General features: G+C 65.8%; 4 protein-coding genes across 4 annotated transcripts; 2 read left to right on the top strand and 2 right to left on the bottom strand.

The window, feature by feature from the left end:
• Positions 1 to 807: 807 nt before the first annotated feature.
• EMIHUDRAFT_234984 (hypothetical protein) lies at positions 808 to 2,130 on the top strand (the record flags this gene model as incomplete). The annotated part of the gene is made up of 2 exons (XM_005780592.1): positions 808 to 1,320; positions 1,753 to 2,130. 2 exons carry the CDS (start codon positions 808 to 810, stop codon positions 2,128 to 2,130), a joined length of 891 nt encoding a protein of 296 aa, XP_005780649.1.
• A 308-nt stretch (positions 2,131 to 2,438) lies between these two features.
• Positions 2,439 to 3,626, top strand: EMIHUDRAFT_234983 (hypothetical protein; the record flags this gene model as incomplete). Its single annotated transcript, XM_005780591.1, has 4 exons — positions 2,439 to 2,801; positions 2,982 to 3,092; positions 3,345 to 3,462; positions 3,538 to 3,626. The coding sequence occupies 4 exons, from the start codon at positions 2,439 to 2,441 to the stop codon at positions 3,624 to 3,626; spliced, it is 681 nt and encodes a 226-aa protein (XP_005780648.1).
• A 7,491-nt stretch (positions 3,627 to 11,117) lies between these two features.
• EMIHUDRAFT_442976 (hypothetical protein) lies at positions 11,118 to 11,915 on the bottom strand (the record flags this gene model as incomplete). The annotated part of the gene is made up of 3 exons (XM_005780590.1): positions 11,806 to 11,915; positions 11,495 to 11,664; positions 11,118 to 11,322 (listed from the first exon to the last, which is right to left on the bottom strand). Exons 1-3 carry the CDS (start codon positions 11,899 to 11,901, stop codon positions 11,118 to 11,120), a joined length of 471 nt encoding a protein of 156 aa, XP_005780647.1. The 5' UTR covers positions 11,902 to 11,915.
• Positions 11,916 to 16,030: 4,115 nt separating this feature from the next.
• EMIHUDRAFT_114254 (hypothetical protein) lies at positions 16,031 to 19,068 on the bottom strand (the record flags this gene model as incomplete). The annotated part of the gene is made up of 8 exons (XM_005780589.1): positions 16,031 to 16,428; positions 16,461 to 16,888; positions 17,040 to 17,253; positions 17,311 to 17,414; positions 17,489 to 17,529; positions 17,996 to 18,229; positions 18,349 to 18,372; positions 18,442 to 19,068. 8 exons carry the CDS (start codon positions 19,066 to 19,068, stop codon positions 16,031 to 16,033), a joined length of 2,070 nt encoding a protein of 689 aa, XP_005780646.1.
• Between the last annotated feature and the right edge of the window lie 7,339 nt (positions 19,069 to 26,407).

Raw genomic sequence — 26,407 nt, 5'->3', positions numbered from 1 at the left:
GAGCGGCAAGTGGCATCGGCGACGCGGCGCGGACACGATCGTGACGCCCACAGCGCAGCGTGCGCGGCAGCAGCGCCGCCGGCGGCCCCACGCCGCATCAGCAGCGTTCTGAGTGAGTCAGGCTGCGCTGCACAGCCTGCTGAGCACGCTCCCGACGAGCAGCGCGCCACGCGGGCCCGCCGCAGGCGATGCGGGCGGCGAGTCGACACGCGTGTCGCAGGCGTAGGCAGCGCTGGCGAAGCGAGGCGGCCGGCGCCGGCCCCCGCAGGCGGTTGCAGCGAGAGAAGCGATGTAAAAGACACTGTTGAAAGGGTGGGGAGCGGCCTGCCGTCGAGCAGCACGCCGCGCGAGCCCGCTGCCGGCGACCCGATCGAGAGCTCGTAGTCATGGTACTATTCAGCGCCCATCGCGCCCGAGGCGGTCCGCTCTGGCCCTGTCGGCCTTCCCAGACACCTTGTCGAGGCTGTACAGAGTGCCGAGAGCATGCTGGGCAGGCTCCCGTCGAGCGACGAGCCATGCTGGCTCCTCGCGGGCGGCGAGCTCGAAGACCCGCTCGGACGGCTTCGCCCAGCCCGGCGGGCCCGCCCGCCCGCACGCGGCCGCAGACATCGAAGACCAGCTTCTTGGCGTTTCCTGCCAGCGCTCACATGCCAAAAGACACCTCGCAGCGCGCGTGACGTGACCGAAGCGGCATAAGAAGAAGTCCTCCTTATCCTGGTCGCTTCGCTCTCGCTCGCCTTGTCCGGCGCCGCCGCGCGGCCGGCCACGGCTGCGCCCGGCCTCGTCTCCACGGTCTCAGACGGCCTCATGGCGCCTACTGACGCCGACGAGACGGAGCGCGTCGGATTCGTGCTGCAAAAACTTTCAATCTCGCCGACGCTTTATGAGGCACCGAATCGACCAGAGCCACAACACTCCTCGCCTGGCTCGGTCGGGTCAGCGCCCGGCTGCGATCGACTGGCCTCCAGTTCGAACCCAGGTGGGCCTGCTGCCGGCCGCGTTGGCTCGCCAGAGCTGCCGGGCTTGCCCAGCCTCGCTGGCGCCTTTGGCGAGGCTGGGGTGGCTGCTGGGCATGACGACATCGCAGCAATGACCTCCACGCTGCGGAACATCCGACTGGGGTTCGCACAGGAAGCCGCAGCGACCCGCGTTCAGCGGGCGATGCGCGCGCTCCTGCTGCGCAAGGGCACCATCATCATCACGATCCTCATCACCAAGATACAGGCCGCTGCGCGCGGCCTCAACACTCGCACTTCTCTGAACAACTTCTTCAAGGCCTGCCCGCCTAGCGGGCGCACCGCCGACCTCTTCCTCAGCCGCGTCTATGGCGGCCACGAGGGCGGGCGGCGGCGCGGCGGCGGCTACGTCGTCGATTTCATCTACTGTTTACGCTCCACAAGTCTTCCTCTCCCCTTCTCGGAAGCGTTGGCCCGTTTCCCTCTCGAAATCTACAACCCTTAAGGCACAGTGCGCGGCTGCGATGGAACCATCGGGTTCCGCCACCAACGCGAGGCCACCGGAGAGCAGCTGTGCCTGCCTCCGCCCTCGTCCCCCTCCTCCCCCCGTGAGTCGCCCTGCCCCAGCCGTCCAGAGCACGACCTCTGGCGGGCCAGCCAGTCACTTGATGACACCTCGATGGGCACCAAGAAGAAGGCAAAACAAGGCAAGAACTTCAAGGCCGCACAGGCGGCGGCGCAGAAGGCTGCGGCGGCGGCGGCCGCTGCAGAGGCGGGTTCTCAGGCGGCTGCTCAGGCCGCTCAGGCGGCCGCTCTCGGACGGTACAGGTTGGTCAACGCTTGGTACTACCCTCGCGGCGACTGGTACACCTTCTACTGGGACGGCAGCACGGCCGACAAGGTCGCAAGGCGCGCTACCTACCCGACGCTCGAGCACGACGACCACGACCCCGGCCCCCTCGCAGAGCGCATCAGGCGCGACAAGCGCGAGTTCTCCATTTTCGGCGCAGAGCGCATCAGGCGCGACAAGCGCGAGTTCTCCGGCCGCTCCTCCGACGACTCCTCCTCCGACCGCGACTCATGCGGCACCGGCTCCACTAGCGAGGCGAATGACATATTCGACACCCTCGAAGACCATCTCGGCTACGGTTCCGACTCCGGCTCCGGCTGGTAGTCGACAAGCTGCCGAGCGCAAATCACTCTGTGTGACACATTTCTTGTTGGCTTCTAAAAATCTCTCACACGTTGCCTCGGCGCCGCGAGAGCGTCCGGTCGACGTCGGCACCAAGCGCGCTGCCGCCGGGCGCCTCCGAACCGACAGGGGCGCCGCGGCAGTAGAGAGCACTCCACCCGCCATACCGTTTTTCTCGGGAGAGAGGGAGAAAAAGAAAAACAAGGCCAGGCACACCGCCAAGGGCGGGGGCGCTGCGAAGCTGAAGCAGCTGTTTAGTACCACCCTCGACGTGCCCCCTTCTTCTACAAATGTCCGACGACGCTACGCACGCCTTCATGGAGACCACGGGCGTGAATGACCCTGCGACCGCCGCCCGCGCGCTCGCCGCCGCGAACGGCGATCTGGACGCGGCTGTGGCGAGGCACTTTGACGAGGAGGCAGCCGCTGGCGCAGATGATGGCACCGAGGCGGCGGAGGAGGCGGCGGCGCCGCCGAGCCTTCCGATGCCGGAGTCCGATCTCGTCGGCTCCATCCTCAGCAATGCGCGGCAGGAGGGCTCCGAGCAAGGCTCGGAGTGGTCTCGGCCCGGACGGACGCTGGGTGGAGCAGACTCGGATGCGGCATCGACAGCATCTGCTCCGGTGGAGCCCACGCGCCGCAATGCCAAGAAGGTGCGCGTGCTATTCTGGGCGGACGGCTTCACCGTCGAGGACATCACGGCGGAGGAGGAGGCAGCCGCCGCGGCGGCCGCCGCCGAGCGCGCCGCGCCTCGCCGCACCGGCGTCGCCACTCTCGGCGACTCGCGGCGCGCGGCGGCGGCGGCGGCGGGGCCTCCTCCGGAGCTGCCCGAGCTGCGGCGGTACGAGGAGAACAAGGAGTTCATGGAGCACCTGAAGCGCGGCGTGCCTCCCGTCGAGCTGCGCGAGTTCGACCTGTCGAGCGGCGCCCCTCTGCCTCGGCCGGTCGATATCGCGCTGGGCGACATGCGACCCGCGCCCTTCCCGGCCGAGGCCGCGCGCCGGATGGCGCGCGCGCCGGAGGCGGTCGCGGCGGCGCCGCCTCGCATCGTCGCCTTCAGCGGAGAGGGGCGAGCGCTCGGGGCCGCGGCGCCTGCGGCCGAGGACGGCGCGGCGGCGGCGGCGGCGGCGGCGGCGGCGGCGTCGGAGGGCTCGCCGTTAGTCGTCGTGGAGGACTCGCCGACCACCACGCTGCAGGTGCGGCTGGCGGACGGGTCTCGCACGACGGTCCGCGCAAACAAGTCCCACACGCTGGAGGCGCTCCACGCGCACATCGCCAGCCTGACGCCCGGCGTCGCCTTCAGCCTGCGCGCCGGTGTCCCGCCTCCGCCGCTTGCGCGGACTGGGTGTGTGGACAGCGCCTCTTCACGCCACCCGCTGCCGTGGATAGGCTTCCCGCCGAAGAGGCTGGGCGAGCTGGGCAGGACGTTGGAGGAGGCGGGGCTGCTGAATGAGGCTATCACGCAGAGCAAGGAGTAGCTCGGGGGGCGTGGTCGGGTCTGTGGCCCGGGGCACTCCGCGGCGCCTGGTTCAGGGATGGGGTGGGGGGGGTTTTGGGGGGGGGGGGGGGAGCACGACGATGCGGGTTGCAGCCGGCCAGGGTCTCTGCCCCGTGTCCCGGAGCGAGTCCCTTTATTTCTGCACATCTGTGTGCGTGTGGGGAGCGAGAGGAGCGCCGTATATTTTTGTATGGACAATGAAGGAATGGGAGCTACAAAAAGTAATATATCTTTACTTCCAACACCCGGACGTTCCCAGGGTGATGGAAGGTTCGACGCACCCCCGGACTGGGCAGAGAAATCCCAGGAGCACGCTCACGATGGCAAACCGGTGTAGAGCGAAGTCGCCTCTATTTGTCACTCGCCATGCGCGTCCTTGGCTGACCCTCCAAAACTCCCTCCCCGCCGTTCGCGGCTCGGCTTGCGTATGCGGGTGGGAGCTTCGAGGACATGCAGGCGTCCCACCCCCTCCGGCCATCCCCCCGGCTCCCAAGCGCGCGGCCGCGACGCGCTGCGCACCCTCTTCCGCGCTGCACCCGCTCTTGGCACGGCCGTCGTCCGCCGAGATCACCTCCTCTTCGCGCCGCAGGTGCACAACCAAGGGCTGGCCACCTCCGTATCCATCATGATGAAGCCAATGGGCCAAAAAGGGAGAACGCTCCCCTCCCAGGTGGCCGGAGGGTACACCTCGGGTCGGCGTGCTGGGGGGGGCGCCGGTGCGCAAGCCCACTTTCCGGGCGACCCCGAGGGGGAGGAGGCCGGGCGAGTGGCAGCAATTCACTGTTAGTGTCCCGGGCCGCTGCGGTACCGTTTATACGGCCCCTCGTGACGTCTTTCCGATTTTGCATTGTGAGTCGTCCTCTGGCCAGCCGAGGGGCACCAGAACGGCATGTGTACTGGTGCTGGGTGCGGGTGCGGAACGGGCTTTTTTTAACTCGCAACCAAGCATACTATACAAGGACACCCTCGGGGGGGACACTCGGCGCATGTGCGACGCGTCAGGGTGGAGTTGGCGGTGGCCGAGCGTCGTCTCCAGATCGACTCGCAGCGCGGAGTCGAGGGGTGAAGCGCGTCGCGCTGCGACACTCGAGAGCCGGCTGGATGGCCGTAGGGCGCAGCCGACTTTGATGTCCTCGAAGGTCCGGTGCGCATTCGTCCTCTGAGACCCACGCGTACAGGAAAGGGGCGAGAACGAGGCCTTTTGAGGCGGACATTTTGGGGCGCGCATCCGCAAGCGCGTTCCACACAGTGCTTCCTGCGGGCTGTGTCCGCCCCGCCCCCACTTGCCCTGACTCTGCACAGGAGATAGCGTGCCCCGACAAACGGCGACACATGGCGGGGGACACTGTGCCGTACTCGCAGAATGTGGGTAAACGAAAGTACCGTATTCGGTACTATCAAGAAAGACACCGAAAAAAGTCGCCGCGGCAGTCCACGACGAGCCAGCCTGCTGCCGGCTCGCACGGCAGCCTCTTCCTATGGACCAGCCTCGACTTCCATACAGTCAACATTTTGTCGCTGCGTGCTCGTGGCGAGCTGTGGCGGCGGTCGAAGTTGGCCCAGATTCGGTGACGAGCGCCGGACGATAGTACCGCCTCTGTTCGCCCTGTGCATGTCAGGCCAGGCTGCAGCAGGGCACTACCAACGTGCTGCCCTGTTGCAGCCTGACTTTGCCCACTGTGCACAGTCGCCAGAGCACCACCACCGCCCGGCATCGTGTCACGGCGAGCTCCTTCTGCGCCCGCTCGCGAGGCTCTCGCGCTGGCACACTTTGGCCATCTGCTGCTCGCGTTCGGCGAGCTCTTCTCCGCACTCCTGCCACGGTGCCGTCACCACACACCTTCTGGCTGGCCTGAGCCGGGCGGGGTCGCCGGCGGGGGCAACGCGTCGACCTCTCTCTCTGGTGCACCACGGGCCGCAACGGCCTGCTAGCAGCGTGCGCGAGGAGGCAGTGTGCCGGCACAGTCGAGCCGGAGCATCGGGTTCTTGATGCTTCTGGGGTCAAGTTTGACCTTATGTGGCATAATATGCAACAATAATGCGATGCTATCTCCCGGCTTTTTGAGATATGATCTCTCAAAGTCGAATTTTCGTTTACTGGTGACCATAGCGGTACCGTCTGTCCGGTTTGCGTTTCTTCAAACGAAACACTTTAAGTCTCGACAATCACTAAGCTGCTTATGTGGCACCGCAGAGGCTCCCTTGGGGATGCCTGAGGCCACCCCAACCACTCACTAAGCCGTACGTAGACGAATTGCGCGCTACTTTTTTCGTTTACCCACATTATGTGCGAGTATGCCTAACTTTTGTGCTTTGTGTGGGTCGCGTTCCCCTGGAATGGGAGCTACAGATCTAGAGGCAAATGACAACAGTCGGTGTATAAACGGTGATATGATGTGAAGCTCCATATAGCCGACACACACGTGCGTGGAAACCCGTAGATAAGCGATATGCGACTGCGAGGCGGTTAAGTCTCGTTAGCGCTTCGTCTCCGAGAGAGATATCGTCTCTCTTTCACGCTATACAGTCACTGTCCACCCTCTCCGCTCTCAGTCTCACCAAAGTGGTTAACTTACCACACTTCTCCTGGAGACCTCTCAGCTCTTGTGATCCATCCGGGGCGCCTCAGGCGTCCAAACTTTGAGTGCTCGTACGCGTCTCTGCAAAGGGCTGCAGCGCAGCCTCGAGCGTCGCCACGTACTCCTCAAGCGACCGCAACCGCTCGCGCTGGCTCTCGATTGTCGCGTCCTGCCGCAGCCAATCGTCAACAAGGTGGCGGCGCGCGGCAGCGCTGCTCTCCAAAATTGCCTCTGGGTCCAAGTCACCGCTTTCTGCAGAGGAGGCGCCGCCGTCGTCGGCTCGTGGCGGCGAGGGGCAGACCCCCTCGAGCTCATCGTTTTGGCTGGTCACGCTGTCGGCCGCCTCCCTCAGCCTCGCCGAGAGCAGGGCTCTCCGAGACGGAATATCCTCCTCGGCGGCGAGCTGCTGCCTGGCGTTGGAGAGGGTAGAGGCCGCGTATGCGACGGTCGAGAAGCCAGATCGCGCCTACGAAGCGAGGCCAAATTGTGAGGTATAGCCTAGGGCATCGCCAACGAGAGTATCGAGATGAGGCGGCAGCCAGCGAGAGGCCCATTGATGTGAGGCTCTTTGCAGCGTCGCTCTGGATCGCCCGCGCAGCGAGGTCGATCCCGCTCAGCACTGCGCTCTGCAGCGTCTCGCTCTGCACGGCCCGCTCGACGATGTCCTTGCCCTTGTGCCCCAGCGCCTGGAGACGGGTGTATAAAGAGGTCAGGAGACCGCGTCACCGCCGTGGGCAGTGCTCCCAACCGCTAACGACCTGAACCGTCTCGCTTTGCAATGTTCGCTTGGCCAAGCTTTTCGAGACCTCGACCGCTTGGCTATTTAGCACCGCCTGCGGTCCACGCCGGCACACTGTTCGGCGTCCGCCAGGGCTGCGGTGTGCTTTTGTTGTCGTATACCTGCACAGCCGGGTGTGCCTCGGTCCTCTCTGCCAGCTGAATTACCCCACCCACAGCCTCATTGAGCCGCTCGCTCTCCACGGCTAGCCGCACGAGCGTAGAGCCTAAAGGCAGACCCGAAAGCGGGTGCAGGAGGCCTCTCTGCGCCCCAGCAGCAAAGCCGCGAGGTTTGCCGATGCGAACCGGCCGCTCGAGGGCCGCTGCTGCTGTCTCGGCTGCCCTCCCCACCGACTCATTCTCCGCAGTCGCCACCACTCCTTGCGCAGACGGTTTGGGAGATTGGGAGATGAGCAGTGCAGGGAGGGCGGAGTAGCTAGCGCAACTAGAGACACCTCGGACCGTAACGGCGAGGAGCTGTCCCGTTTCTTCCTTTTGCAACTGATCCGCCGCCAGCTCAAGCGACTTTGCAACTAGCTTCTGCACCGCATCAGACTGCACAACAGCCGCGCCCTGCCTCAGCCCCGACGCGGCGACGTCCCTACACAGCTGAGTCTCGAGCGCTCGCGCAATAATCTTGAGGGAGGAGGTCAGGATGGCCACAAGGTTCCGGCCAGCCTCGCCCTGCACCCAGGCACTCAGGGCGGTGGACGAGACATCGGAGGCGGCGTCGTCCACCGTCAGAGGCGACAAGGGCGCGCTATAAGCAGCCTCGGCGCTTTGACGTGCCTCCATGCGGACGTCCGTGTTGCGCGAGGACGCACGATTCTCTATGTCGTTTGCCGCTGTGAAGGGCCTCGAGGCCTCGCACCTCATCCTCTCATAGACTAACCAGGAAAATATTTTGTTCTCAAAAATCTTTTCTTCTAATCAATTTGGGTGGTATGTCTTAATTCAGTGTCACAATCCTTGGGTTGTCTGTTTTCTTTCTTTTTCTTTGAACAAACCCGGAGGTTTAGGTCTGTTGAGGTGCTGCGACTGCTGACAGGGTATTGACACCCGCAGGTGAGAGTCACGGGAGATAATACCGTTTGATTGTGCGCTGTCCGTCGTTCTGCGTACGTGTCTCGTCCGTCCCTGGCGGACCGTTTCAGCTCGCTGCCACATGACCCTGCTCAAGAGGCTCAGGCGGAGCAGGCCCACGGGAGCACGGCCACGGGCAGCCGGCGGCAGCAGCGCAAGCCCAATACCGCAGGCAACGGCAGCGGCTCTGACGGTCGAGCTCGGCTCGCTCAAGCTCAGTCGTGCCCTCCCCGCGGGGTTCCAGCGCGTGCAGATAGAGATTGACATGCCTGGGCCAGAGGAGCCGTTCGTCTCACCGCCCGCCTCTGCGATTGCCGGGCCAGGACCGGATGAGCCGGTCGTTGCCGACATTGGCCATGCACGGCGGTACCACGCCGCTGCAGGCTCACCGCTGGGCAATGCGCTGCGCGAGGCCATCGAGGCGCGCAATGGAGATGCAGATATCCTGTTCGCGCTGCTCGCCCTGGACGAGGCGAGTGGCGAGTCGCACGAGCTGGGCGCGGCTCGTTGCTCTCTGGATGAGCTGCTCGATCGGGGCGCCGACCTAAAAGACGAGCCCCTGCAAGTCATCGATGGGCGCGGCACAGAGATGGGGAGGCTGACATGTTCTGTGTCGGCCGTGAGCGTGCTCCGCTCCCTCGGCGAGGGGCATGCTGCAGCTCTCCCCGAGCCCGCCGCCGTGCCGCGTCCTAGCGCTACTGTGCTTGAAGCAACCCCACCGCCAGACCGAATCGCCGCCACCGCCCAGCCGCCGCCCGCGGCAAATCGAGACCTCGCGAAATCGTACGAGGACTTGAGAGAGAGGTCACATCGGCTTGTGGCTCTGGCGAGAAGCGTGCAGCCGGCCGGCACGGCACCCGCTGAGGCCAAGGCGGTCTTCCGCCGGCCGAGCGGTGGTGATGGTGTCGTGATTGCCGACGAAGGCGTGGTTGAGGAGGTGCGCGCTGCCCTGTCGGCGTGGGATGCAACCACCGTCGGAAGTATGGACGCGCTCGTCTCCAGCGGGAGGCTGACAACCTCGCAGCGGAAGCTGCTCGTGCACGCAACGGGAGAGGTTCGCCGCGCAAAACAGGCGTGGGGAACGCACAAGAAAGAGCTGCGGTCTGAGCGCGAGGAGATGGCCGACGAGATTCTCCACTTCACGCGCGAGTTGCACCGGCTCAAGGCTGACGGCAGGTTTGCCACCGCCGGCGGCGGCAACAAGGACGTGCTCGAGGCGCCAAAGGCTGACGACGTCCTCCGGTCTGGTGTTGAGGCGGTGGATGCGAGCAAGGACGTGCTCCGCTCAGGCGTGGCACGGCCGGCGCCCACGATAAAGAAGGAAGGCAAGGCAAAGGGGGGGGAGGGGAAGGGGGCGTTCCCCACGCCCCTGGCCAGGAGCGAGCTCGATGAGGCGCAGGAGAAGCTGGGTGCCTCGGAGCGGGCGGTGTCGGACCTAGCGGCCAAGTTGGCAGATGCAGAGGCCAGGGCTGAGCTCGAGAAAAAGCGGGCGGCGGAGGTGCTTGCGGAGGCAAAGCGAGCACGTGAGGAGGCTGAGGCGGCTGCTCGGCGGTCCGAGGCGGAAGTCGATGCTCGTCCTCAGCAAGAGCTCTCGACCCAGGCCAATTCTTATACTCAAGTTCGGGCTCGGGTGCGCTACCATCCGGACTCTTCACCAGTCTTCAGCGCCACCCCGCCGCCCCGGCGGCGGGAGCAGGCGCAGCAGGATCCCATGGTGGAGCCGCACAACCCCCCGACGCCCCAGCCTGGGATGGCCACAGCGAGTACATTCTTCCAGGCCGACGACTACAGCCAGCAGTCTGCACAGGGCACGCAGGCTGCACAGACCGCGCGTGGCGCACAAGCCACACAAGCTGCCACCCTCGATCCAGTCTCGACAGCGCGCTTCATGGCGGCGGCGACAGCCGCCCATCTGTTGCGGCAGCACTCTGTGGGCATCAAGGTCCAACCACGCTCAGCGCCACCACTCGACACTACAGCGGCGGTCGAGCATGCTAGAAGTGTGGCGCATCTGCTCGGCGGCTCGGTGCATACAGCCACGTCCTTCTCTCCTTTGCCTGCAGCCTCGCCCTACGCCGCCTCGGCTGCCTCCCCCTACGCCGCCTCAGCTACATATACGAGCTTTGGGTCGACCCTCCCCTTCGGTGCCTCCCTCGGCGCCTCCCTGCCCTTCGGTGCTGCCTCTCTTCCCCTCGGCGCCTCCCTGCCCCTCGGCGCCTCAGTTCCACTCGGCGCCTCGTTGCCCCTCGGCGCCTCGTTGCCCCTCGGCGCCTCACTTCCACTCGGCGCGTCTCTCCCTCGAGGGGCCGCCTGCTACTGATCATATGACTGTTGTCGCAAGCATCTCCAGTGGTGCAGGCGCGGCACAGGCGCAAAGTTAATGAAGATGCGACGCCAGACAGCACGGCTCTTACTTAGCACCCGCTATACCCAGTTCACTCGTGTGCGACGCCGCGGGGGGCCACGACTACTGACGTACCGTTGAACCACATAAGTGTGTGTGCAGCGAGAAGACGCGTGTGAATGAGTCGGCCAAAGCCCCAATGCGTGTAAACGCCACTAAGTGCACGTGCATTCATCATCCGGCTCTAACTTTCACCGTTCAGGCAATTCTGATTTCAGCATGGCCTGCAAAAGATGCGTGTGTACGTGTCGGTAGAGCCGTACAGAGGGGGGCGTAGACCGTAGACCGTAGTCTTACACAGAGGGTCTAGAGAGCATGAGCACGTAGAGAGCAGAGTCGACGGTGACGACGAGAGTATACCGGATCGCGTCGAATCCCCGCCTTTCTCCCCCGCCTCTCTGAGCTCTCTGTTCACCGGACAGAAGATTCCATACATGCATCAAAGCGCTCTCCCAACGGCTGGCTCTCGCCGCTGACCCGCGACACTGAGTATGTTACGCGCTATTCTCATCTGGCTGGGTCTGTGGCCCCGGCGAGCACACGAATTGGAGGAGCGACGGAGGACGCGCGATCACAAGAGGCTGGCAGCACGGCCACCACATCGGCCCTGCCTGCGAGCGGAACCTTCTCACCAGCCAAGGTCCCGGCCGAGGAATCGGTACAACCGCCGGTTGTGCGGCTCGAAGAATCGGCGCAACCTCTCCTGCACGCGCGGCTCGATGCGGTGGAGGTCCGAGCCGGTGGCCTCATCGTGCGCGTGACCGCTATCTGGCTCGCAGTCGCCGACCTTGAGCTGCGGCGCGAGGAGGTGCGCGTGCTCGCTCGTGTCGTGCCTGCGGACAAGCGAGCAGCCGAAGCCTTCAGCATTGGGAGGGGGGAGGGGCCGCTCCAGCTATGGAGCGTGGCTGCGTCTCGACGGACGCTTTGGACCTCTCCCGATGGTGATGGCGAGCTCCGACGCGTGCGTACTCCCGGGCAAGCTCGGGTGATCTCGTCTAATCTCGCCCGATGGTGATGTTCAGCTCGGACGCGTGCAGCACGTCCATCACGCCCGCCTTGCCGCGGACGCAGAAGCGCGACTGGTTGCCGATGGGCATGCGCGGCAGCTGCAGAAAGTCGAACGTCTCGTTCATGATGCGCTGCGACCCGCGCGTGAGCTCGTCCGTCACGATCACCTTCCAGTCCGCAGGTGGGTGTGAGCGCGCGTGTATGCCTCGCCTCGTCTCTCTCCCACCGGACCCCGGGGCTGACTCACCATGAGCGCACCGGCTCTCACCGACTCTACGCCTCGGGCGGTGTCTCGGGCGGTGCCTCGCCTTGATCTGCGAGCGCGGGAAGATGCGGGCCCACCTCTCGAGCTCAACTGCGTACGAGCCCGACTTTTGGAGCGCCGCCGGAGGCAGCATCATCATCTCCGAGCACGACCTGGCGGGGAGGTCGAGGGCGCGTCAGGGGCAAGCCCCGGCGGGAGGTGCCGGCCCGCCGCAGAGGGCAGCACCCGACGGCGTGCTTGGCGCGGCTCATCGCCCCTTTGAGCGGCTCCACCTGTCGGGCGGAGGGGAGCAGCGGTGGGGGAGCAGCGGTGGGGGAGCAGCGGTGGGGGAGCAGCGCTCGCGTGCCGCGCAGGGACGGGGCCCGTCCTCCGGTCTCTCGCGGGGGCGTGCGCGAGGGGGCGCGAGCACCGGCCAGGCGCCGCGCAGCTCGTCCGCGTACTCGAGGATGAGGTCGTGGTCCTGCGGTGTCAAGAGGACGCCGTGAGGGGTGTGAACACACGCGCCGGGGTCTCGGTGCGTGCGTGATGGCGCCATCGGCAGAGTGCGGCAGAGCGATGGCTATCGGCAGAGTGCTGCAGAGCGCCACCCGCGGCACTCTGCCGCGTGTCCCGCATCTCTGGGGGCGGGCGCGCTCCTGGGTGAGGAGGCAGCGCCCAAAGGCGGAGTAGTTGAGCGTCGCGGCGGGCGAGTGCAGGTGGCGCTGCTCGGCGGGAGGAAGCCGCTTGTCGTTCAGCGCCATGAGCGAGAAGCCGGACGGCGCGCTCTCGCCGCCCGTCAGCTGGCGGCAGCGGTCCCAGTAGGTGACGACGAGGGACCGCTGGATGATCGAGCTGAAGGTGAGCAGCTCCGCAACCTCCTTGAGCCTACGCGCGCCGCTCGCACGCGCACGCGGGTCGGGGGGTGCGGATCCGGGCAAGGGGGAGGGGTGTGTGCCGCGGCGGCTCCGCGCCGCTGCGCCATGTCGCCGTCGGAGCACTTGCCGTGCGCCCACTCGTAGCCCATCTTCCAGTGGGAGTAGGAGCGCTGCACCGGGTTCCTCACCAGCACAATCAGCTTCGCCTGCGCACCCGCACCCGACCGGGTGAGGAACCCTCTGTCTAGCCTCCCCCTCCCCGTTGCCCCCCCCCTGCCCCGATCCGCGGCGCGCCTCGGGCAGCCAACGCGCGAGCCAGAAGCGCGCGATCTTCGAGCGGAGGTAGACAGGCGACGCGTCGAACGTGACTGTGTCGGCTGCTGCCGTCTCGACCGCCCGCCGAAAGTTGACTGCGTACCTGGAGACGGCCCGAGGGCGGCCCGAGGACGGCTCGAGCAAGCGTCGCGACGGCCCCGGAGAAGAGGTGTGGGGAGATGTGGGGGGATGTGGGGAGATGAAGGGAGATGAAGAGCAAGCGGAGAAGAGGTGGCAGCGCTATATCTCCCCATATCTCCCCATATCTCCCCGGCGAAGAGGTGGCAGCGCGCCGCGAGAGCGTCGTCTGCGCGAAGCGGCCCTGCTGGAGGTAGCGAGGCTCCTGCACACGCAATGGGGCACACGTGTCGCCGGCGCCGCGGGTGCGCCGGGAGAGAGCTCGCGCGGCAGGGAGGCGTGGGGAGGCGCGGGGAGGCGCGGGGAGGCGTGGGGAGGCGTGGGGTCGCTCCTTTGTGCGCGGCGCGACGATGCGAGGGTGTTTGAGGAGGAGCTCGTACACGGTGGTGGTGCCGCACTTCATCTCTCCTGCTCACAGCTAGAGGTGTGAAGAGACGCTGTTCACACCATGGTGGTGCCGCACTTCATCTCTCCTGCTCATGCACGCATTGCCTGTTGACTGGGATGCGGGCTAGGTCTGGGCTGGATCTGGGCTGGATCTGGACTGGATCTGGGCTGGATCTGGGCTGGATCTGCGCTGGATCTGCGCTGAGATGGGCTAGATCTGGGCCGATCTGGGCTGGATCTGCGCTGAGATGGGCTAGATCTGGGCTGAGATGGGCTGTGTCTGCGCGGGGTCTCGGCTGTGTCTCGCCCAGGATGAAGAAGTGCGGCAGGCAGTACGAGAGAGCCGAGCCGTTGCCCGCCGTCTCGCTCCAGCACGGGTTGAGCCTGCCCTCGCGCGCGCCGCAGAAGCGGGGCGGCGAAGGAAGGTTCCGCTCCTGCTTGACGTACTTGCCGCAGCTGTCGTGCACCGCCTTCTGCTCCTTGTTGTCCAGCAGCGACCTGCGGGACGGCGGGCACCGTGTGGGGACCGCCTCCCCTCCCGCCTCCTCTGCAGCCGAGGGGCGCACAGGTTGAGGGGAGGACACAGCCGTCGAGAGAACCTGCGGCAATTAAAAGAAAATAAAAAAGACAACCTGCCGCACCGCCGTGTGCGACGCGGTGAGACGGGAGGGGCGGCGCTGCGGCGGCGGTGGAGGAGCGGGCCAGCGTCGGACGGCGGGGGGGGGCGGCTCGCTCCCGAGGCTGGAGGCGCGGGGCGGGCGGCAAGGAGGCGCGGAGAGTGTCTCGGAGGTGTCTCGGAGGTGTCTCGGAGGTGTCTCGGAAGTGTCCCGGAGGTGTCTCGGAAGTGTCCCGGAGGTGTCTCGGAAGTGTCTCGGAGGTGTCTCGGAAGTGTCTCGGAAGTGTCTCGGAAGTGTCTCGGAAGTGTCTCGGAAGTGTCTCGGAAGTGTCTCGGAAGTGTCCCGCACGGAAGGCACGTCTGCGGCTCCGCCTCCGGAGCCCGCGCAGCCTCGACTCGCTCGACGTGAGGAGACTCGAGGACCACCTGTGCACAGCGGCAGCGTGAGCCGACGCGGACTGCCGCCCCTCTCTCCGACAGTCCACGCCCGGAGCCACCGCGGCGTTGTCGTTGTCCGCCGCCGGGTCGCAGCCCGGGGTGCACGTCGACTGGCAGAGGTTCCTCCAGCGGCCGCAGGCCTTGACGAGATCGGCGGCGCAGTCGGTAAACTGGTCGTCGCTCTTGCAGCGCGGGGCCTCGTCGTCCTGTTTCGCCTGCGCCTGCCCTGCCTGCACTGCCTGCGGCCTCGCCGAGGGCGGCTGCGCGGCGACTGCTGGCGTAGGCTGGGAGCCTGCCACCTTTGGCGACAGCTGCGCCGCGGGAGGGACCGAGGCGACCGCAGGCACGGGACGTCGCTGGACCGGCGGCTCCGAATACATGTCGAGGTCAGAGCTAGCCCGTGGTTCCGCAGCCGGCGCGTGCGATTGCACCATGTACTGCATGCACAGATACCAGAGGCTGCACGCCACCGCCGCAATGATGAGCAGCCGCCTCGGCGGCCGGGCGGTAGATTTGGGCGGGTGGCGCGGGTGGTGAGCCTCAACGTCAGCCTCACGCCGCGGCGAAGGGTCGTGATGCCCTTTTCGGGAGAGCATGGTGGGCCAAGCAGCGCCGGTCGCGAAAAGAAATTTTGCAAGCAATTACATGGGGGCGTGCCGACGTGCCGCCGAGTGCATATCCTATGCGAGAGAGATCCCCTGTGCCCTGTGCCCAGCCCTCTCCGCGCGGCGATGCGCCCTCCCCCCTCGCTTTTGCAAAATCCTGCAAAGGTGGGGACGTGTCTGTCCTCGACCCAGCCCTAGCTTGGGATGTCCGTTACATTTATTTATTTATTTGGGGCGTGCCGATATGCAGCAAGGAGGGCAGAGCTGCGCCGAGCAGCGAGAGCAAGGGAGCGGCAGGCGGCGGCGCCGTCGCAGGACGAGGCAGAGGAGAGCGACGCGACAGAGGAAGAAGCGACAAGGGAGACCACGACGAGAAGGGGGCGACCGCGAGGTGGCACGAAGGTTGAAGCGAGAATCGGAGACGGACTGCGAAGAGAGATAGGAAGAGGCGGACGCCCAAGGGTGGGCGACGGCTAGCGCACCACACCCCTCTCCTTAAAATCCCTGTGTGGTGGCGGCGTGCCGTCCTCCCATCCCTCCCTTGGGTTGTCCGTTTTCTTTCTTTCTTTCTGGGCGTGCCGTCCTCCCATCCCTCCCTTGGGTTGTCCGTTTTCTTTCTTTCTTTCTTTTTTTGTTCGATTTTTCTGTTCTTGACCTTCCTACATCCAAAACCAAATCTACCGAGTGGGCTAATATTATCCTACAAACGTACTTGTGTGCTCACACCACGACTACACTGTGGGGGGTGCCCGAGCATGATGTATGTGCGCGTCTGTGCGTGTGTGGGACAGACGTTGTTGTCCTATGCGCGGGGCTTCCCGCGGGGACCGAAGACGTAACAGCAGCAGCAGCGTATGTCGACAGGAATTCGCACGACGACCGACCGGCTCCAAGAAATACAGCCCCCCCCCCCCCCTACCTGACGGCGCGCTGCTTGTTGCGCTCGCGCAGCTCGGAGTAGTACTCCTCGAAGCCGGGCGCGTCGATCCCCGGCGCGTGCGCGGCCACCTCGAAGTCGAGCATCGCCTCGAGGCGGAGCCAGAGCCACTCCGCCTCCGACTCGACGGCGACTCTCTCGTAGGTCGAGTTGAAGATTGCGATGAGCAGGTTGAGCATCACAAAGACGGAGAGGGAGGTGTACACCCAGAAGAAGGCGTACGCGGTGTTGAGCAGCACGGGCGCGTCGGCCAGCGAGCCGAAAAAGTCAAAGTCGATGTTGCCGAGCAGCCAGAGCAGCTGCGTCTCGACGATGGCGCCGTAGCTCGGCGAGGCCGCGTCTGCGGAGAAGAGGACGTAGAAGCCGTTCGCAAAGCCTACGGGGACGTGTCCGGGCCGCGTGCAGGACGCGGCGAGGTGGCGAGGGGAGTGCACGCCCGTCTGCAGAGGCCGAGGAGGATGAAGGCGTACAGGCCGACAAAGGAGAGGATGTCGCCAAACATCTCGACGATGATGACGAGGAGCGGCCCGAGCGAGCGGTTGAGCGCGACGTACTGCAGCGCGCGCAGCGCGAGGCTCAGCTGCAGCGCCGCCGCCACCGGCGCCACGGCGGGCCGCAAGGAGGGGTCGAGGGCCCCCGCGGCGACGCAAGCCTTGACGGCGGGCACGAGCGGCACCAGCAGCAGGTGGACGCTGTCGAGCGCGTTGAGCAAGCGGCGGACGCGCCACTCGGCGAGCACGCGCGGCGAGCGCAAGTAGTTTGCGGGGCCGAGTGCGGCGACCTCGCGGCTCGCCTGCAGCACGAAGGCGCCCCAGCTGCCCACGCACGCCGCGCACCTGCCCGCGTCGAGCCGGGGTGAGGGGAGGGGCGCGGCTGTCGGGGGGGGGGGCGCGCGCGTCCGGCGGGCGGCGAGAAGCATCGCGCCCTGCTCCAACTAGCGCACTACTCCAACTCCAACTCCGCCCTACTCCAACTAGCGGCGCGCACGAGGCGGCGAAGGCGGCGGAGCCGACGTCCGAGACGGTGGCGCCGAGCAGGCCGCCCACCATGAGCATGTACTGCGCGAAGCGGCGCTGGTAGATTGCAGCCGCGAAGTAGTCCCACTTCCGCTCGAGCACGAAGCGCATCACCGGCGTGGTGAGCAGCTCGCGCCGGTCGTGCCGCACGATGAGCTGCTCCACCGTCGTCGAGCGGTTGGCGCCTGCAGGGAGGCGCAGGGGCGGCTCAGGGACGGCTCGGCCGCGATGAGCTGGCCGACGGTCCGAGCGGCGAGCGCCGTCGAAGATGGGCATCGCGCGCCCGTCGTGCGTGCACGGCAGCACGATCCCGTCGAAGGAGAACCAGAAGAGGTCGTTCCCCCACCTGGTTGGTCCGAGGTGACCCGAGGTGACCCCGAGATGGCCGTTGTGTCCCCCCGCCCCGCCCCCCGCGCGCACCAGCGGTACTCGAAGCGCGACTTTGCGTCGAGGAGCCGCGCCTGGAGGGCATCGCTAGGGAGAGGTCAAGGACACGGACAGGTCACGGACAGGTCACAAGCAGAGTGTGCACGCTCTCGGCCAGTCTCGGCTAGTCTCGGCTAGTCTCGGCTGGTCTCTCGGGGAGGCGCACCGCCAGCGCGGGCAGCGTCTCGATGCCCATCGAGAGCGCCGAGCGGCCCGCGCCGTTCTTGCAGTAGCCGTCGACGCCGAGCTCGAGAAGCAGCTCCGCCTGCATCTCGGTCAATCTCGGTGCATCCCGATCGATCTCGGTGCATCTCGGCCAATCTCCCGACGCCGAGCTCGAGCAGCTCCGCCGAGAGGTTGCGCGGGCGACTCTATCTCGGCTGAGAGTCTCGGCCGAATCTCGACTACTCTCGCCGTCTGCAGGTTGCGCGACGACTCCATCAGCGTGTGCAGCGGGTTGGAGCCGTCGCCGTCCGTGGCGAGGAAGACGGAAGGGCGCACGCGCTGCCGCATGAAGGTGAGGACGTTTGCGTTGCCGTTGAAGGCGGCGGCGTGCGCGTACGTGAAGCTCGGCGACGGCTGCAGCAGCCACTCCACCTTTTGCTCGAGGTTGAGTCCGAAGCGGTGCAGCAGCGAGAGGGCCTCGACGTCGCCCTCGAAGCAGGCGTGCGCGCCGGGGCTCGACCAGTACCCCCGCGGGTAGTTTGCGTCGGCGGCGCCGCTCGAGAGGGCCTCCTGCTCGAGACGAACACGGATTAGTAGAGGAAGCATGAGCCGGCGGCGCCGCTCGAGAGCGGGCGCGCCTCGATGAGGGCGAGCCGCTCCGCCTGCGACACGCCGGGCAGCAGCCGCACCAGGTTTCCCTCGTCGGGCCGCACCTAGCCGCGGCGCGAGCGGTGATTGGACGCCCGCACGGAGTCTGCCTGCCCTCTGCTGCGCCGCCGCACCAGCAGCGCGAGCGGCGAGCGGCAGCGCCCCTCGAGCTGCATCACGCGGGAGCCGTCCGCAGCGTACGGCGCGGGAGGGAAGACAAAGTCCCACGACTCACCGGACGCGAGGCTGCGCCGGATCGCGGGCACGTTCCCCTTCATCAGCGCCGTGAGAAGCGCGGCCTGTTGCTCGGAGAGGTAGTCGGACCCGAGCGAGCCCGCGTACTTTGCGCGGAAGCGACGGAAGAGCAGGTCCTGCACGGCGTACACGTCCTGCGCCGACTGAAACGCGGTCGTCCGCCGCATGACGTTGGCGATCTGCTGCTCCAGGCGCACAACCTCCGCGTCTGCGGCCGTGCTCGCTGCGGCGGAGGCGGCGGAGGCGGCTGTGGCAGCCTCAGAAGCGACATGCTGGCGTCCGCCGTCAGCGTGCTCCTCGCTAGCTGCAGACGAGGCGCGATGGTCGTGCCTCCGTGTAAAGGTACGCAGGATCCTATCGCGCTTGCGCCTGCGACGCTTCTCCGATGACATCAGCGGCGTGGCGCGAACGTGCCGCCGAAGATCGCCGTGGCGCTCGACAGACAGCGAGAGTGCCGCCGCTGTTCCTGCGTGCAGCCAGAGCACGCACCCGGGCGCCAAGAGCATCTGCCGGGGTGGCGATGTAGCGACTGCTCAGTTAGGGCTCTAGCGGCTACCGATCGGCTGATCTCGGCGGTGGGTGGAGGTAATAACTATTCGTTTATCGTCGTGGTTGATAACTAGGCAAGACTGGACGAATTTCTTTTTTAATTTTTTCACTTCTCTACGACGCTCGGCGCCCCGACCGACGAGTGTCTCAGCTTCACGGCTCGGCGCCGACGATACGGCGAGCGAAAATGCTCGTCGCGCTGGGCAACATGCTGCTGGCAGTCTCCACCGGCGCCTTTGCCGGGACGGTCGCCACGTACAGCGTGCTGCACCACGTGTGGACACGTGCGCGGTTACAGGGCGACGCAGCCGGGGCCTACACGCAGAGACTAGAGCGTATGCGGGGAGTGCGTGCACCCAAGCCGACCGTGGTGCGCGCCCCCCGCCCTTCCGGCCCGCTCCCGCGCCTCTCACCAGCGCCTCACCCAGCGGCCCCTCCCGGCGCAGCCCGTGAAGTCGCCGGAACAGAACGCCCTCGAGCTGCAGATTCGACGAGAAGCGCAGCTCTTCTTTGAGGAGAAGCTGTTCGGCCTGTACGACTTTGCGCGCCGCTACGTATGAACGTTCCGCGTGGATGCGCAAGTTGTCCGCGCGGCCCAATTCTCGTCTAGCTCGGTCGGCTCTCCACGTACTACAGTGAGCAGTAGAGTGTGTGTGCAGCTGGTGGTCCACTCTTTTCAGTGGGCACTCAGCTCAGGAGCGTCGCGCCGGTTTTGCGCTAGTACCTGTGCGTCAAAATATCTCATCTGTTCATGGCCAACCGAAAACCGTCCGCCTGCGCGCTCCAGGCGCCCCGCCGTGGGTTGGCCAAAGTACAGGTTTCGATCCGGGCCACCGCAAATTTTGATCAGCAAATTTCGAGGGGCGGCCGCAAATTTTGAGGTACATTTTAATTGTCAAAACGTGTCCGTCTTGGCACAGGATAGAGCATATAGGCGGCGAAAACCTGGTTTGTGGAGCTCCCACAGATTAGTGATTACCTAGAGAGCACGGCATTCGGGGCCATGATGTCGGTTCCCCACCAGACTTTTTTGTAGTGGAGAGAATTAGGAATCTTTCTGCTGTAACCGACACTGTGATATCGCTCTCCTTTACTCAGACCAGATGGTGAGTCTTAACTGTAAATTACCGTCGGAAAGCTGTCAGAACGGCTGTCAGAACACTGTCAGAACGCTGTCAGAACGCTGTCAGAACGGCCAGGTCTCTGTCAGAACATCTGTGGGAGCTCCACAAACCAGGTTCGAACACCCAGGTGCGCAGGGACATCGCGACTCTGCCCGCTCGCTCGACCCTTTTGCCGCGAGAGGGCGCCGGCCGCGTGTAAGAGGTGGCTGGCGCCCCGAGGCGGCATTTGGTGGCGTGGGGAGTGCGGAGAACGCTACTGGCGGCGCGACAGGGCCTCTCTCGGTTGCGTGTGCCGCCCATCGCACGCGGGTGCGCAGACATCGCGACTCTGCCCGCTCGCTCGACCCTTTTGCCGCGAGAGGGCGCCGGCCGCGTGTAAGAGGTGGCTGGCGGCCTGGCGCCCTGAGGCGGCATTTGGTGGGGTCAGCGTGCGGTGCTGAGTCTTACTCGTCGGCGCTGGGGCCAGATCCCAGCGCAGAACCCTGCAACGCTGGAGCATATACAGACACAACAAGACTAACCCTGACCCTAACCCTAACCCTAACCCTAACCCTAACCCTCTAACCCTAATAACCCTAACCTAACCCACCCCCCAACTCTCCACACCGCAAATTTGAGAGATCTTGATGAAAATCAGGCCCTACCCCGACTGCAAATTTCTTCAAAATTTTCGCAGGCGCTCCGCGCCTGCAGATTTTGAAATAAATTCGACAAAATTGGTACCTGGCCCAAGCCGTGGGGGGGTCAGGGCTCAGGGGGGGACGGCTCGTATTGGTCATAAAAATAAAACGGCGGTTTGGGATTTTGCATCTCGGCTGCATCCAATGGCGGATGAGCGGCCTCGAATCACGGTCACGTCGGCGAGGAGACAGCGACGGCGTCTCGTTGGGGTGGAGCGCAGGGGCCGGGGCGAGGCGCGAGGGCGTCGACCGACGGGCGGCGCACCAGGAGGTCACGGAACGACGGGTCGAGCCCCTCCGCCAATCGAGGCGGCGGTCGAGAAGGTGAGCGGCTGACGTCCTCGCGGGCGGGCGGAGTATCGCAATATCGGCTGCAATATGAATATATCTGGCCGCGCGGGGGCTCGTCGATTGCGTCCTTTTTGTGGCACGTGCGCGGAGACGCGGAGAGCGTGGAGTGCGTATATGCTGTCCTCCTTCGAGGGGGGCCGTGGGAGGATTTTTCGGAAGGAGAGGTGACCCCAGGTGTCAGATCTCACTCACGTGTTCAAGCGCTGAATGGTTGAGAGGAGACTGGGAGCTCGAATGGAGAGTGTGAGCGCCCCTCGCGGTGAGGCAGGTGAGCTCTCCGTCAAAGCGCGAGAGGCTAGGCGCGAGAGGCGACCCTCAAATCGAGGCCTGGCCGCACATCGCGCGCACGCACCATCATACGGCTTCAGATCTTCCAAGGCTCGTCTCACTTGGCCTCAAGCTTCGCAATTCGGGCGAGCGCCATCTCCAGCTGCGCCTCCAACGCCTTCACCTATGGACGATCGTGCACTCGTCAGGCCTGCTCGATGCACGTCCGAGCGAGTTCTATTCTCTTCCTCACCCTCCCGCTGAGCGCCGCGAGGCTCGGCGCGCCACCGTCCGCGCCTCCGCCGACGGCCTCGTTGGCCTCGTCCTGCTCCGCACCGGGCTCGGACTCGAGGCTTGCGCGGTCCGACTTTAGCGCGCTGTCGAGAGACATCGAGCCGCCCCTCCGCTCGAACCCAAGGCTCACGCGGCGCTCCACAACGCTGGGGACGTCTCCTCCGAGGTCGCTCTCGGCCTGTGGTGGCTTGAGCGTGAAACCCCCGCCTGCCTTTGGATCGGCAGGGCCCTTCCCGCCCACCGAGCCATCGCCGTTGATGTCCAAGCCCGTCGCGGTCTCGATCTTGTTCACCACCCCGGAAAAGAAGCTGCCGCCCCCCGTCTTGGCGGCAGGAGCAGTCTTGGCGGGTCCCAGCTGGACGAGCTTATCGAGAGGGTTGGGGTTGGCGCCGCGTGCGGAGCTAATGGCAAGGGCGATGGCCTGGTCACCCACGCTCCCGCGTTCACCAAGGCTGCCGCGGTCGCCCATGCTGCCCAAGCTGCCACGCTCGCCGACGCTATTGCGCTTCTCCTTTCTTGCCTTGCTGCCAGCCCCGCCATCTCGCTATGGGCAGAGGTGGCTGGCAGTCAGCCACTATTCGCAGGTACGTGGCACGATCCACAAGCGCGTGCCTCTGCAGCTGCAAAGACCGCCTTGACCTCGGCGGACTTGCTATGGCTCTGCGCAGCGACCTGCAGCCAGGGGATGCTCCTCAGTGCGCACTCCGATGATTGCAATCGGGACAGGGCGCAGTGGAGGGGAAGGGCAAAGGGGGGGGGAGAGAGAGCAGATGGTGAGCTCTGCGCAGTGAAGGGCAGGTCTGTGTCGCATGCACCCCGGGCGTCTCGCCAAAATTGTTTTTGGCTTGCAAAGCCTCTGGGAACTCGGCGATGAGAGCATCGACGACTGCCTTTGACTTGCTGTAGTGAGCTGCATAGTGCAGCGGGTACATTCCATTCGGCTTCTTGACGCGCGCACGCTCCGCTGTAATGAGCTCCAGCACCTCCGACTCGGGACGCTCATACGTGTCCGGCTTGCACAGCGTCTTGTCCATTTTCGCGCTCGTTTAGGCGTCTCGGACGCACGGCTCGCCCGTCCTCAAGACTGCCACCGGGTTACAACTGGTAGGGGTTATCTGTGATCTGTGATCTGTAAGGGTCCGCCCGCAGGCGCATTTTGTATACCGAGGCGGTGCCCGGTGCCGAGCGCAGGCAGAGCCCACAGGTCGGACCTTAAGACAGCATTGTAGATCCCTGGGCGAGGGTGGTGGAGGGAGAGAGAGATTTTTAGCAATACCAAACAAATCTAACACTCACACGTCATTTGGGGCCTGGAGCCCTGTTCACGCGCGCGCGAGACGTGCAGATTGTTGTTTGGAGGGAGGGGTCCGGCGGCAGAGCAACCACCTCCTCCCGGCGTGGCGGCGTGCCGGGAGGCAGGATGTCATCCCCCGTGATCTCCGCAATATGGGACTGGCACCCCACTGTGTTGCTCCAGCGTGCCGTCATCTCCTGTCCGCTGTCCCCTCTTCCCACCCTCGTCGTCCTCTCTCCTGCCCCGTCATTCATCCTCTGCCTCATCGCTCTCCGCTCGCTCGCTCGGCCTCCTTCTTTCTGCGACCACGCCGACCGACGCCTTCCGAGCGAGCCCTTCGCCTTCCTTGCTCTCGTGGTTTTTTTCACTTTGTCGCCACTCCGCTCCTCGCAGCGTATCCCGGAGCGGGGGCGGTTCCCAGCGATTTCAGAGGATAGAGCTGAGTCATCACCGCAGCGAAAAAGAAAGTAAATACTAGGGTTGCGGACGTGTGCGACCGCCGGCGCGGCGGGCTCGCCGATTTGAGAAGGGCGCCGTCGACCGAGCATTTTTACTACTTGTAGTAGGTACTTGTAGTGCAGTGAAGAAAAGAAAGGGGAGGACGCGCGCGGTTTTTTCTCTGGAGCGCTGCTTGTGCTTGAGCACGGCGCTGCACTCCGCTCGCAGCCCACACCCCAGGCTCTCCATCGTCGCCGCGCTTTACCTTGTCGAAGAGATGTCCGACGACGAGGATCTGGCTCCCAACTGGCGCGCCGCAAAAGCGGCAGACGGCAAGGAGTACTACTTCAACGAGGTGACCGGCGAGACGTCGTGGACAAAGCCCGCGCCGCCGCCGCAGCGGGTCGAGCCGCTCGTGTCCGATGGCGCCGATGTGGGCGCTGGGAACGGCGTCGGAAACGACGTTGCCGCGCGCGACATGCCGGGCAGCCTCGCGCCGCGCGCGGGCGCAGCCGACAGCCCCGACCGGTTCGGCAGTCCCTCCGCGCCTTCGGGAAGCTCGCCCGGCTCAGGTCCGCTCGGGCCGTTCATGCCGAAGCTGGTGATTCTGCTCGCCGCCTCCTTCGTCGTGATGCTGCAGGCGGCCATCGAGGACGGCAAGGAGGAGTGCATTACCTCGCAGGAGGCGACCTCGGGCGGAAACTGCACGCCGCACAACAAGAGCCTCGTGTCGTACGCGGTGGCGGTGGGGACGGTGTCGCTCCTCGTACTGCTCGGCGTGCTCGCGTGCGCGCGGCTGCGCCCGGAGCTCGTCAGCGAGAAGAAGTTCGCGATGCCGCGCGGCAAGGAGGCGAAGCCCATCCACCTGCTGTCTGGCTTCCTGCTGCTCTGGTGCGCCTGCGCCAGTGTCGCGAGGCCCCCCCCCTCTCGCAAACGGCCCGCCGGGCACACTCGCCCCTTCCCTCCCTCCCCTCCCAGCCAGCCCACCCCCTCCGCACCCCACTGCCTCCTCGCCCGCCTCCTCCCCTTGCTGCTGCCCCTTTCCCCGCCCGCTCCCCCCCGCCGCCCCACGTATGCCTTTGCGCCGACTGCGCGCGCTCTGCCGCGGCCTCGGCACGCCCCGCGACGCATCCACGGCACGCGCACGACCCGCCCAGGACACGCCCCCTGCTTCCCCTGCCCCCCCCCCCCGGCGCAGGTGGGCGATCGGCTGCGGCATCCTCACCTTCCACGAGCCATTCAAGAACACGTCCAACGCCTACTTCGCGTGCTGGGTGGCGCTGCTCGTGTCGATGCTGCTCGGCGTCGACTCGTACGCGGCGATGCACGTCGCCTGGAAGCAGTACGAGGACGCGGCGGCAGACCTGACCACCTACTTCCTCCTCATCATGCTGCTAGCCTCCTTTGTGCGCAGCAGCGCCCCTCTCCCGCCTCCGCCTCCTCGTCGCAAGCCCCCTCCTCCCCACAACCTCGCTCATCCCCGCCCGGCAGGTGCTCTTCCTCGCCTCCCTCGACTATGTCTCCGATAGCTCGCAGGGCGCGTGGGGCTTCTCGTGCGCACTCATCACCGCTCTCCTCACGGCGGTCTACATGGCCGGTGCAGCACACACACCCGCACCTGCACCCCGCACCCACACGCCGCCCGCCACACCACCCTCCGCCCCCTTTGCGCCGCCCGCCCGCGGCTAGACGCGCCCGCCCCTGTCGGACCCCTGTCGGACCACACCCTCCGGCTCTCGGCTCGCCGCTGCCCTTTAGCTCGCCGCTGCCCTTTAGCTCACCGCTGCCCTTTAGCTCGCCCCCCTCGGGCTCGCCGCGCCGCAGGACGATCGCGCAACAAGCTGACTGTGCCGGTGAGCAAGGTGCTCACCGGACTCATCTTTGCGCTCTGGGTCTTCGGCGCGGGCGGGCGAAGCCTGGACGAGCCCTTCAGAGCGCCTCCCTTCACCCGCCCCTGCCCCCGTCTCTGTCAGGCGCCGGCGTGCTCACCTTCGACGAGCCCTTCTCGACCGTGCGCCCCTCGCCCCTCCCCTCGCCGCCTCGGCCGACCCTCCCGGACACCTCGCAACCCCTCGCAACCCCTCGCCCCTCCGCCGCCACCGCGTCGCCCCTCAGCACTCCTCGCCTCCGTCTGCAGACTGGCAACGGCTTCTTCTCGTGTTGGGTCGGCGTGGTCGCCTCGGCATCGCTCGCGTACCAATGCTACTTCAACACGCAGATCGCGTGGGCGCAGCACCTGCGAAACTCCTTCTCCTCCTCGCGCCGCCATATGGTCTCCGACATCGAGCCCTCCTCCGTCTAGAGCCGGCCGTCTAGCCCGAGGGCGCCTCCCCCCCCCCCCCCCCCCCTCGCCACCGCCCCTCCTTCCAAAGCCCACCCTCGCCCTGCCACCGAGCATCCCGCGTCGGCGGAGGAGACGCGGCGGGCCTCGCATTCGCAGGCCGGCCCGCAGGCTTCCAAAGAGCGCGCATCACGAATGGCTGTCGTGGTGGTCCTCTGTTTTGCTCACGCTCGACTCGTCGCACGTCGACACCCTAGGAAAGAGAGGGAGGAATACAGAGAGAGGCTCTGAAAATCTCGTGCATGTCCCAAATCGTCTTGGGCGAGCAGTACGCTGGCGGACAAGGGGGTTGTTTCTTACGAGTTGCCCAAGAAACTTCATGAATGCATAGCGGCGGCATGCCGCCCGACGCTGGGCCGCCACCAGTCGGCAACATATCCTCCACGTACCTGCTGGCTCGCACCGATCTGAGCGACGATGAGAAGCTGCGAGTAGCGCTGGCGCGACGGCAGTGCTGGATTCGTGCGGTTCAGTTTGGAGCGGCGTCCATGCTGCTGTCCTACTCCG

Source organism: Emiliania huxleyi (assembly GCF_000372725.1).
Source record: "Emiliania huxleyi CCMP1516 chromosome Unknown EMIHUscaffold_211, whole genome shotgun sequence".
In the NCBI taxonomy this organism is placed as follows: domain Eukaryota; phylum Haptophyta; order Isochrysidales; family Noelaerhabdaceae; genus Emiliania; species Emiliania huxleyi.
This window is presented reverse-complemented; position numbering and strand designations above follow the sequence as displayed.